At 45.8% G+C, this 12,121-nt stretch overlaps 1 protein-coding gene across 1 annotated transcript in view; it reads left to right on the top strand.

The window, feature by feature from the left end:
• TENM4 (teneurin transmembrane protein 4) overlaps positions 1 to 12,121 on the top strand; it is a 435,533-nt gene that overhangs the window by 171,347 nt on the left and 252,065 nt on the right. Inside the window, exon 3 of the mRNA XM_004382006.3 lies at positions 9,853 to 10,108. Within this exon, the coding sequence (XP_004382063.1) occupies positions 9,853 to 10,108 (256 nt within the window). The remainder of the gene's footprint in view (positions 1 to 9,852; positions 10,109 to 12,121) is intronic.

Here is a 12,121-nt window from a genome sequence, read left to right as displayed (position 1 = left end):
GAGGAATGTGCTGTCACAGTATAGGGAGAGCAGTTAGGGTCACATAACAATGTATGTATAAATTTTTGTATGAGAGACTAACCTGAATTGTAAACTTTCACTTAAAGTACAACAATAAAATAAAATAAGCTCGCTCAAAGCCACAGAGCTAGTAAATGGTGGATCCTGATTTCAAACTCGGTTCCTTCCGACTCAGCTCTTGATCTCCTGACCGCTGTGCTGTTTGAATGATGTTCATTGAATGAAACTGGAGCCCAGAAAAGGTTTGTAACTTGAGCAATATGTTAGTATGGTAGGAAGGATTTGAATCCACCAATGTGAACCCTCAGCTTGAGTCAGCCATGATACTTAACCACCATGCTATACTGCTGTGTAGGTTCTAGCAGTGTTTTAGCCAACCTGTCACTTTCATGTAGGGATGTCAGTGCTTCTTCCAAGAGAAAGCAGTTTCTTCACAATTACTGATAGATCTAAAAGGGAGGGAGAGACATGAACATGATGGATGAGAATTCACCTCTCCACGTGCTGGTATGTAGCCTCCTGTAGGGCATGCAATGGGTGTGGGTGTGGGGGTAGTGTTAGAAAAACGACCTAATAAAATGTTCTGACCTTCACTTCTGGTGTCAGTTTCAGTTTCAACAAAGTAGGCTATCCCCTTCAGGAGCCTTGAGATTCATTGTCTTGATTTCCTTTTCATGGCATCTTCAACTGCTGATAAAATATAAAGAGTTTTATGCCTATCTCAGTTATCAGCTGTCTTCCCTGTTCAGTTTGGAGAATGCCAGGTCAAGTTTAAAGAGAAAGATCAGGGTTCCTGGAGTGCCCAAATGATTAAGGCTCAGTAGCTGCACCTGGATGAAAGAGCCCACAGATAGGAGCCTGCAGTGTACACAGAGAGAGATGCCATCTACTTCTAGCCTCACAGTATTAAGACTCTGCCCTTGGAGCATAACATCTGGTAGAAGAGACTGACCAGTAAACAAATGGTGATAACTCAGAGTGAAGCATGGGGGCTAGGGAAGTCCAGAGGAGGGTCCTCTAACTCAAACTAGGGGGAAGGGGGTGGTCAGAGAAGGCTTCCTGGAGGAGGAGTAACTTCCAATCTGAGTTAACCAAGTAAAGGAATGAAAAAAGCCTTCCATGTAGAAGAAAAACAGCATATGCAAATTCAGGGGCATGGGACAAGCCGTGAGCATTTTTACAAGTGATTTATAACTAGCCTCTTAGCCCTGGCACCTTTTTTAAGAGGGAGGTGGAGAGCTGTGGGTGCTGCCCTGGAGTGGTGGGCTGGGACCAGGTGGTAAGTGACAAGACTTGGAGAGCTAATCATAAGGCATTTAGTATGTTTCAGCTGGACTTTTGGATACACACTCTTTCTGTAACACTTGTCCTGGGGGTTGTGGGGAGCCACGGGGGACTTTGTAGCAGGTGAGTGACATAATCCAGTTTTGTTTTAGGGAGATCACTCCAGCTGATGAATGCAAATGTATTAGAGCAAGAAGAGCCTGTGGGCTGAGAAGCCCGTACTGGCTATGGCCCTTGGCCTAGGTGTCCACTGATAAGGGCCTGAGCTAAGACAGTGACAGTAGGGATGGTGAGGACCTAAAGGATATTTGGAAGGTGAAATCTAGATGACTTGGTAATCATTGTTAAGTTGTTGAACCTGAAAAAGAGGGCACACAATGGTGAATCTCAAAGGTCTGGTTTGGTTGATTGGGTGGGTGGTTCAGCCAGCAGCTGGTTGTGTTTCGATCAGGAGCACAAAAGAGGGAGCAATATCGAGGTGGGGGGTGAGGGTGGGAAAGAGATTTGCAGAGGGACATCAAGTTCAGCTCTGTACATAGAGTGGTGGGTGCTTGAAGCTCAGGGAAGAGGTTGATGCTGGTCATTTAAGCCTCTGCTCCATTGACAGGGAGCTCACCATCTTGAGAGGCAGCCCATTCGCTATTGTAGAACTTGGCAGGAGGAAAAGATTTCCTTACATTGAACTTCTGTTGGCTACAAGTAACTTCCTGCCCTTAGTCCTGACTCTTCCCCCTAAAACCTGTGGAGATATGCTCCTTCTTCCCCCCTTAAGCTGTTTGAAGGCAGCAGTAGGGTTTTTCCTATCATCTTCTTTCCAGTAAATTCCCTGAGAGGAACAAGGGAAGCCACAAGGAACCAGACTGACAAAGGCTGGAAGGAACCTCGGAAGATCATCTATAAAATGAAGGAAACTCATTTTTCAGATAGAGAAACTGAGGCCCAGAGAGGGGGAGGGAATTTCCCGAAGTCACAGAGTGAGTTAATGGCAAAAGTCAAAACAGTTCTGCCATCTAGGGCTCTCTACTACACCATGCAGTTGGAGTTAGATTTTCTGGCAGATGGGTTGTGTGGAGAGCCATGGCATAGGATGAACGACAAGTCAGTGAAGGAGAACAGAAAAACATTTTGGTCTTAGAGGCAATGGATGAGCAGAAAAGAACACCATAAAAAATTCAACTCCTAACCTCATGCTCAGTCCAGGGTTACATTTTGGACTTTATGCTTTTTATTCATTCAAGATCAAGGCAACAATAATAATGGTGATAGTTTCCTTTAACTTTTGAACACGACTTTGCAGAGTGCTTTCAAATACATTTGACAGGTGAAGAAACTAAAACTAAGCGAGGTTAAATAAATTGTCCAAAGTTATACAGCTTGAAAGAGGCAGAGCAGAGACTGGAAGTCAGGCCATCAGATTCCAGCTGCCAACTGTGGTGACAAAGAGCTTTCTGGCCTCCCTAAATTGGTCATGTAGGCCAAGGTTCATTAGCTAAGCTTTCAGCACTGCTACATCACCATCCTGAGTCAGTGGTAGTCGATGGCATTTTAATGGAAGCCAAATAACTCTTTCTCTTGGCATTCTCAGGCAGCTGGAGTTTTTGTGTTTTGTGATAATTAAATACCATCATCTTTCATATCTGACAATCTTTAGGGCTTGAATTAATGACTGCAGTGCACGCTGGGGTCGTCGTTAACTCCGTAGCAAGGAGACCTTCGGGCGCCTGTCTGCTGTTCTGTAGGGTTGGATGTGGGCACCCGGCCTGGCACCCATCCTTGGAGCCTGTGGTGGCCTTAGATTGCAGGGCGGTTGACACATTCTAGTTCTTTGCCTGAGCCAAAAGCTCTGAAAGTTTATGCCTTTTTCTCATGAATGTGCGCTTATAAAAGAATAATGACGTACTCCGCTGGAATCTTTCTAACAGTCAGGCATCCTGCAATCAATCTAGGGGCATGCTTGTAGTCTGCCCCCGCCTGGTTCATCCTCCACATGGCCACCAGGAACCTTTCTCAAACAGTAATGTTATCATGGCTCTGCCTTTCTCAGAGCCCTTCAGGGGCTCCTTGTCACCCTCAGGATAATGCCAAGTTCCTTAGCTTGGCATCTACAGGCAGTCACCACCGGGCCCCTGCCCCCACTATCTCCATCTCATCTCTTGCACTGCTCCCTCACAGCCATTGCACACTACTTATAAAACATGCCCCCAGCAAGCCTTGCTTTCTCAGGCTTCTAAACCTTTGCACATATATTTTCCTCCGTGTTGAGCGCCCTTAAAACACAGACCATGTGTCCCTTCTTGTGAAACTTTCCCTGACTCCAACAGTCAGAGTCCAGCAGGCTGCCCACGGTGCTCCCTGGGGCTCCAGCTGGGCTATAGTGTAATACGAGCAAGAATTACAATAGCCAGCCCTTGTGAAGTGCTCACTGTGTGACTCCTAAGCTCTGTGCTCGTGCCTTTCTTTACCATCTGTTCCCCCAAACACTGGCTGTTTGTCAAGGAAGGGGCTCTTCCTCAACTTATAACTCATCAAACCCCTGCATACAACAAAGGTCAGTTAAATATTACTGATTGATTGAACAACACTAGGGGGCATCACCTTATATTGCACCTAGAACCCAGGTCAGAGAGGTCTGCTTTGGTGTGAGATGCTGATCTAATGCAGGAAGGGGCCTCACATTTGAGCACACGGAGGTCCCATGTGTACAGCTTTGTTTAGAGTGTCAGGGCTGCAGTCATTCTCACTGTCTGCTAATCTTCATGTTGAGCTACAGGCACCCTCCTGAGCCCAGGACTCCTGGGAGCCAGTGGGCTGTCCAGAGTAGGATTCAGCTATAATCAAAGAGTATCACATTCCTGTTAGACAGTTTCCTGATCTTTTTCTCTCAAGGATTTTTGCTTTTGAACCCATGTTGTAAATGCTGCAGAGTGATCACCATGGTGACTACTTAGTGCTTTACAATTTATTCATTCAACATGCATGAATTTAATATTGGACTTGTAAAAATTAATAGCTACTATTTTGTTGAGCATCACTGTGTTCCAGCAGTGTGCTAAGCACCTTGTATACATTGTCTCATTTCATTCTCATAACAATCCCGTAACAGGTGGACATTAACTCCATTTAGTGATAAGAAAACTGCAGCTCAGAGAAGTCATGTGACTTGATCACCAAGCTAGTAAGTGGCAGAACGAAAACTTGAACCGAGGGCTGCCTGACACCAGAGCCCAGTGTCTATCTAGTCTGAACTGCTCTGCCCATTACTTGCTCTGATTGTGATTTACAGAGATGCAGCCAGGAGGCTTCCGCCCTCAGGATTATTGTGCACATAAAATAAAAAATGTCTGAGGTGTGGTAGGAAACCAGCAGCTGCAAATACATCTGAGAACTTAGAGGAAGCAAAAAATCTTCCTGGAAAACCAGGCTTGCAAAACTCAGATAAGCAAGTGGCCTTTACTGGCAGAGGTGTGCACAAATAACCGTAAAAGTTACTCACACTTGGGCTTGATTCACAGATACACTTGGTAGCTGTATCTGCGAGAAGGGGGTGTAAATTGGAATTTACAACACAGTTTTGCAAACATATGCCAATGCTTACTCCCAGGTAGCAGCAGAGAAGCAACCGCTTGTGCAGACAAGAAGTCCTGACTGCCTGATTTGCTGTTCTCTCCCCCACGTTCACTAAATGTTTACTGAGGGTCTACTATGCACCAAGGTCCGTGGGTGGCACTTGTCTATTAACTGAAAGGTTAATGGGTCAAGTCCACCTAGAGGTGCCTTGGAAGAAAGGCCTGCGATCTACTTCCAAAAGATCACAGTCATTGAAAACCCTATGGAGTACAGTTCTACTCTGACACACACGGGGTTACCATGAGTCGAAACTGACTTGACAGCAACTGGCTTGTTGTGTGTATGTGTGTTTTTATTGTGTGCCAAGCCTGGCTCTTTGCTGTCCCTGGGGATATGGAGATGAATGACACGTGCCCTTCCCCTCAGGATGTAGCAGTAGCCCACTGTGTACTTGGCATTTGAGAAAAGGTCGTGGCTTTTTATCCTCCAGACATTGGTGAGGTAGGAATGTGTGTCTGTTTTCCAGAGATGCACAGACCAAGGACCAGGCAGGTGAAGTGAGTTGTTGGAGGCTGCCCACCAGAAGAGAGTTCCTCTCCTAGGCTGTATCTATGTCATTCACCATTGTATTCCCAGCACCTTGTTTACAGGAATTGGTACAGAACAGAACTCAGTAAATGCTGGATGAATGAGTTGGTTCAGTTTCCCTTCTTTAGACTGTATATTGGAAGGGGTTATAGGAGAAAAGAAGGGCCCTCTAGAGCCTCTCGTCTCCATGTTCCCCTCTGGCCATAGGCAAAGGTACAGGTTGCTGCAAGGAGCAGAAAGGAGAGTCCAGTCAGACCCTTGAAAAGATCATGTTTCCTCTTTAGGGTTTGTGAGTGAGTCTTCCATTGCTGATCCTCAAAACACAGAGCCTTTCCCTTGGGGACCTGGGAACACCAAGTCCCCTGCCCTAGTTGTCTCAGAATGGTCAGGGGAGGGAAACAAAGGGCACAGCTGAAGCATCTGGAACTCTGTCTCCAGGAAGGTAAGTAAAGGCCCACATAGGCCCATGGTCTGGAGAGCCCAGGGTGGTCTGCTGTCATTTTTTGTAAACAGGTTCGTCCACAGTATCCTTATCCTCCTGGACAGACTGCCCAGGCAACTTACAAGTGACTGTCAGTAAACCAATATTAAACATCTACTCAGTTCTAGATCCTATGATTGCTCAGCACTGAGGGGAGTAGGAATTTTCACGCCTACTACCCGTTGCTATTGAGTCGATTCTGACTCATAACGACCCTATAGGACAGAGTAGAACTGCCCCTTACGGTTTCCAAGGAGTGGCCGGTGGATTCAAACTGCCAGTCTTTTGGTTAGCTGCCAAACACTTAACCACTACACCACCAGGGCTCCTTCACACCTACCAGAGGAGGCAAAAGGAGCGCTGGTGGTGCAGCTTAAGTGGTGATTAAGCACTTGGCTGCTAACCAAAACGTCCGTGGTTCGAACCCACCTGTCACTTACGGGAGAAAGATGTGGCAGTCTGCTTCCGTAAAGATTTCAGCCTTGGAAACTCCATGGGACAGTTCTACTTTGTCCTATAGGATCTCTATGAGTTGGAATCAGCTGGATGGCAGCAGATTAGAGGAGGCAATATGGAGACATAAGTATGCATTCTCTAGGCAGATAGGGGAGAGAGAAAGATGAGGGATCCAGGTTACGTGCTGTTGGCATTCAATGGAGGAAAAGAGAACTTTGGGGAGGGTAGATCATGGAAAGCTTTCTGGAAGGGGTAGCAATTGAGCTAGCTTCAAAAGACAGAAGGTTTTGGACCTAGACATTCCTTGTCCTCATAGAAGAATTTCTTTTTAGAGTTTTGATCTGTGACGAGTGGCCTCATTACTTAAAATCTTGTTGTTTCAGGACTTGGCAGCTTCTAAACAGTTATCAAGCCAGCACCTGGTGTCTCCATTTAGTCATAAAGTAGATGTCTGTAGGCTTGCAGACTAGCCAGTTCTGGCCGGGACCTCAGATGCCTGCTGTCTTCACTGAGAGTTAAGTGCTCTGTCCCGTTCTTGCCTTTGGACTGACACAGTTGAGTAGGACTGCCACAGTTGAGTAGCTATCTGTTTTGTGCAAAGGCACCATGGTTTGGTTGATAGAATCCAGTCTTTAGATTTATAAGGAGCACTTACTGGTTTTGTAAGCTTCAGTTGCCTCATCTGTAAAATAGGGGTGATAGTATGGCCCTTTAGGGGTGGTTGTGAGCTTTAGAAAAGTCAAAACTAAAAGTGCACATAGTAGGTGCTCAAATACATGGCAGCAGCTATTAATATCAATTAATTAAATGTTGTGAGAAGATTAGCTCCTAGTGTTGCGGCAGGGGCAAGCACCAGATCACCCTTCTCTGCTGGCCTCCTGATAACCATTGGGTAGTGTTCAGTCACTCCTCTCACTGCTCTGGTGACCTGGACTGCAGCCAGTAAGCAGCCCAAAAGGCAGGGATGGAGGGCAGTGGCATTTCCTCAGCTTAGGAAGCTGCTTCTGCTGCTGGCTTCTGTCCCAGGCTCTGTCTCCATTAAAGTGCTGCCTGAGGTCAGCTGGACAAACAGTTGACCTTGCACATTCTCTTCTACTGGTCTGAGGCTGTCTTCTCTCCTGCAAAGAGCAGAGGTCCCTGAGTGGGACTGCCTGCCTGGATGGGTCATATTGGCTTCCAGGTTCTCTCCCCTCCCATTAAGTGGCATCTCTGCTAGCCCCCTTCTGGTTCAGGGCCACAGCCTTGCACCTCTTCAGGGAGTACCATTCACATTCGTTGAGGTCTCAGATCATCGAGTTGCCTCTAGGGGAAGGGTGTGGCTGGAGTGGGGGAGAGAGCAGGCTGGAAAGACAGGTGTGGATCAGAATTCCAAGGGCATTGCAGGCCATGAGTGGGCTTTATTCTGATGGCAGCAGTTTGTAATAAGGAAGTGATCCACTCAGGTGGGTTTTTGTCCCCTCCCCTGATTAGATTTGCTTTATAATTCTTTGCCATAAAAAATTGGATTACCTAACTGGAAAGCTGGTAATAGGGAACCCATGGTTGAGAAAAGACAGTGTTGGCATGTCGTGGGATTTTTACCCGTGGTCATAAAACAATATGTGTACTAACTGTTTAATGAGAAGCTATTTGTTCTGTAAACCTTCATCTAAAGTACAATAAAAAAATAATAAAATAAAAAAGATTGGGTCACCTAAAAAGCAGAGAGCAATTCATCTGCCACTAAAAATAGCCATAACATTGATAGAGCCTCATACTTGGTTATGTTTGATGGTTTCCAGAAAGCTGTCTCCTAATTCAGGGAAGAACGCAGCTTTTTTTGAATTTCATCTGCCTGGGTGTGAATCCTGGGTCTCTCTGAGTATCTGTCTCCTTCTGTAAAATATAGGTCTCTACCTCCCAGGATTCTCATGAGAAACAAATGAAATGAAATACTTTGCAAACTGTGAACTTAAGAAATATTTCTTTCACATCGATTGCCTCCTTTCACTGTATATCACTATAGCTCCCTGATGCCCTTGGTAAACTATTTGCCCCATTTTACAGGGGCAGCTCAAAGAGATTAAGTGGTCTGTGCATTGTCCAAGGGGGAAAAAAAAAAAAACATTGCCGGCACGTCAATTCCAACTCATAGTGACCCTATGGGACAGAGTAGAACTGCCCCATAGGGTTTCCAAGGAGCAGATGGTAGATTTGAACTGCCAAACTTTTTGTTAATAAATTCCAGAATCTAGATAATAATTCAGTTTCCTGACCTCTTCATCCCATGCTACCCTCAGCTTCCAAAGATGAGGTTTTCTGTGAGCATAGCTTAGGTGAATGATAAGTAAGATTTATCTCCAGGAATTTGAAGCATCACTAGAAATTTTATTTATTTCTTGTAAATGACATGCACTTAGCCATCTAACCTTGGACATTTACTTCTCTGAGTCTTTGTTATCTATAAAATAATAGATAATAATACTTGTTTATCCAAGAAGTTGAGGGGAATAAATAAAATGTGTACCTCAGTTTCTTCATCTGTAAAATGGGGATAAAAACAGTACGTGCTCTGTAGTGGGTTATGAGGATTAGCTGAATTAATACATTTAGAGGGCTCAGAACAGTGCCTGGCACCTAGTTAGCTCCGTAAATGTTAGCAGTGGTTTCTAATTCTCCCAGACGCCAGCATGGCTCACTCCCTTTGCCCAAGAGTCATCTCCCTGAGGCCATCACTGGCCACTCTGTCTAAACTTGCACCACTACCTCCGCATACATAGGCCTTAGACACCTTCCTGATGTATGCTTTCTCCTCAAATTTATCACCATCTCAGTAAACTATGTATTTTAAACTTACTTTTCTTGTTTCATATAATATATGCCATGATACATAATCCAACCCCATTGCCAGTGGAGTCCATCCCGCCTCATACCCACCCTATAATTAGTGGTTCTCATATGTTAGCATGTATCAGAATCACCTGGAGGGCTTGCGAAATCAGGTTGCTGAGCCCAGTCCCAGGCTTCGTGATTCAGGAAGTCTGGGGCAGGGCCTGAGGGTTTTCATTTCCAACAGATTCCCAGGTGATATTCTGGGACTACACTGAAAATTACCACCCTAAAAATACGAAAGAAACAGTGTGAAGTTGGTGGTATACACAGCTGGTCTTTTTTCTTTTTTTAATCTAGTTTGTTGTCTCTCTTTCCTACTAAACTACAAGCTCAATGAGGACAGGGATTTTTGTACATTTTGTTCATTGATGTATCCTCAGCATCTAGAATAAGTAGGAGTTCAGTAAATATCAGTTGAATAAATATTTATTGAATGGATGAATATGTATAATTTATCAGTGCCTGATGAGCGTGGAATTCCCTTCTCTGTAATCCTGGTTCAGACCTCTCTGGGCTGCTTTTGTAGGCAGACGGGCAGTGCCCAACCTTGCTGCCCACGCTGACCGTGCGTGTTTGTGTCCTAGATCACCCAGGCGGCCTGCAGAACCACTCGCGGCTCCGGACGCCACCGCCGCCGCTCTCGCACGCCCACACCCCCAACCAGCACCACGCGGCCTCCATTAACTCCTTGAACCGGGGCAACTTCACTCCAAGGAGCAACCCCAGCCCGGCCCCTACGGACCACTCACTCTCCGGAGAGCCTCCGGCAGGCGGCGCACAAGAGCCCGTCCACGCCCCGGACAACTGGCTGCTCAACAGCAACATCCCTCTGGAGACCAGGTGCGGGCCGGGCGGGGTGGGGCAGGACTGTGCCGGGGAAGGGTGGCAGGTTGGGTGGGTCTGAGACCCGAGATCTTTAGTGGGGCAGTTTGGTGTCCTCACAACCTACCCTGGCCAGAGAAGCTGGGATCAGCTGCACTGCTTAAGGATTCTTCTAATTGCCAGAGATAAGGCTGGGTGGAGGGGGGGATGGATGGGAGAAAGAGAATCAAACAGACCTGAGGTCCAGTCCCAGCCTGCCACTTACTAAAGGTATAAACTTGGACGAGTTGCTAAACCCGCAGGAGCCTCAATTTCCTCCTCAACATAATGGGAATGATGCTCCAGAGAGCTGTTGTAAAAGTACCCGAGAGCTGATGTGTGTGAATGTGGCTGGCACAGATGTGTGGCAGAGGGCAGTGTTTGATTTTTGTGCTCACCTCTGCCTTTCTGGGTCCTGCTATGATTTCATTACCCTGTGCCGGGCTGGTGCTCAGTCAGTGTGAGTCTCCTCTCCTGCTGTCCAATCCCTTTTATACCCAAAGCCCTAATAATGCCTAACATTTATATATCAGCCTTTTGGGTTGCAAGGGCTTTCATATGTGTGCTTTGAACCCCATTTGGGAGTTTTGGGAGCTGAGAAGCAGCAAGGTCGATCACTAGCTCACATAGGCAACAGATGCCAAGCTAAGGTTGCCTGACTCATGTCCAGTGTTGAGTCTTTTACACTACAGCCACCTTCTCCAGATCTCTCCTGGCCTGGTCCTTCCACCCTCTCCCTTCTTCCAGCCTTGTAGAAAGCTTCATTCGGTCAGGGACTTCAGTCAGTCTGGATTCTGTAGAATCCTTCCTACCTCTGCTTAACGACCATTTTTCCAAAAGGGAAATGATTTTTTTCTTCTTCTTATAAAAACCATACAAGCTTACTAGAAAAAATGCAGAAAGGTGTAAAGATGAAAATTAAATTTACCCATAATCCTACTACTCTGAGATGAGTGCTATTGACTTTTGGGGACATAGCCTTTCCCTGCTTTTTCAAAATTGAAGATGAAGTGTCCCAGGCTGGCACAATTAGAACCTCTTAATTATCTACCTTATTTATTAAAGTAGTGTGAAACACTGGTTTTGTTTTCTCAAACTCCCGTTCTTTGTCTGTGAAGGAGACAAAAGTCATGCCACATTTTTAAGGAAGTGAAATTAATCTATACATGGAAAGTGTGTCCATCTACTTCTGCCTGCACCATAACTATGATATTCCCACATTGAGCTTGTGGGGCCTGTCTTAGTCATCTAGTGCTGCTATAACAGAAGCACCCCAAATGGATGGTTTTAACAAATACAAGTTTATTTCCTCACAGTTAAAGTAGGCTAAAAGTCCAAATTCAGGGCGTCAGCTCCAGGGGAAGGCTTTTTCTCTCTGTCGGCCTTCTTCTCTTCAGTGTTCCCCCAGACTAGCAGCTTCTCTGTGCAGGGAGCCCGGTCCAAAGGACACGCTCTGCTCCCGGCACTGCTTTCTTGATGGTATGAGGTCCCCAACTCTCTGCTTGCTTCCCTTTCCTTTTATCTCTTGAGAGATAAAAGGTGGTTGCAGGCCACACCCCAGGGAAACTCCCTTTACATTGGATGTGACCTGGGTAAACGTGGTGTTACAGTCCCACCCTAATCCTCTTTAACATAAAATTACAATCAGAAAATGGAGGCCAACCACACAATTCTGGGAATCATGGCCCAGCCAAATTGATACATACATTTTTTGGGGGACATAACTCGAACCATGACAGGGCCCAATGAGAGAAAAACAAAATCTTTTTGCCCTGTTTCATTCCTGTAGAATAGTTTTTCCAAAAGCAGGCCTCTCAGAGATGTAGCCCAACCCCCTACCCCACTCCTGGCCTCCTAATTAATATTGTTTCTGTTAACATCCTTTAAAGTCATGTGTGATTTTTCTCTACATGCCTCCTTTGCTCCAATCAGTAACAGAGTCAGATAATTATACGTCATCCCCGCCTGGGGTAGCTTAATCAGATCTCCATT

Source organism: Trichechus manatus, unplaced genomic scaffold (assembly GCF_000243295.1).
Source record: "Trichechus manatus latirostris isolate Lorelei unplaced genomic scaffold, TriManLat1.0 scaffold00088, whole genome shotgun sequence".
Classification (NCBI taxonomy): domain Eukaryota; kingdom Metazoa; phylum Chordata; class Mammalia; order Sirenia; family Trichechidae; genus Trichechus; species Trichechus manatus.
This window is presented reverse-complemented; position numbering and strand designations above follow the sequence as displayed.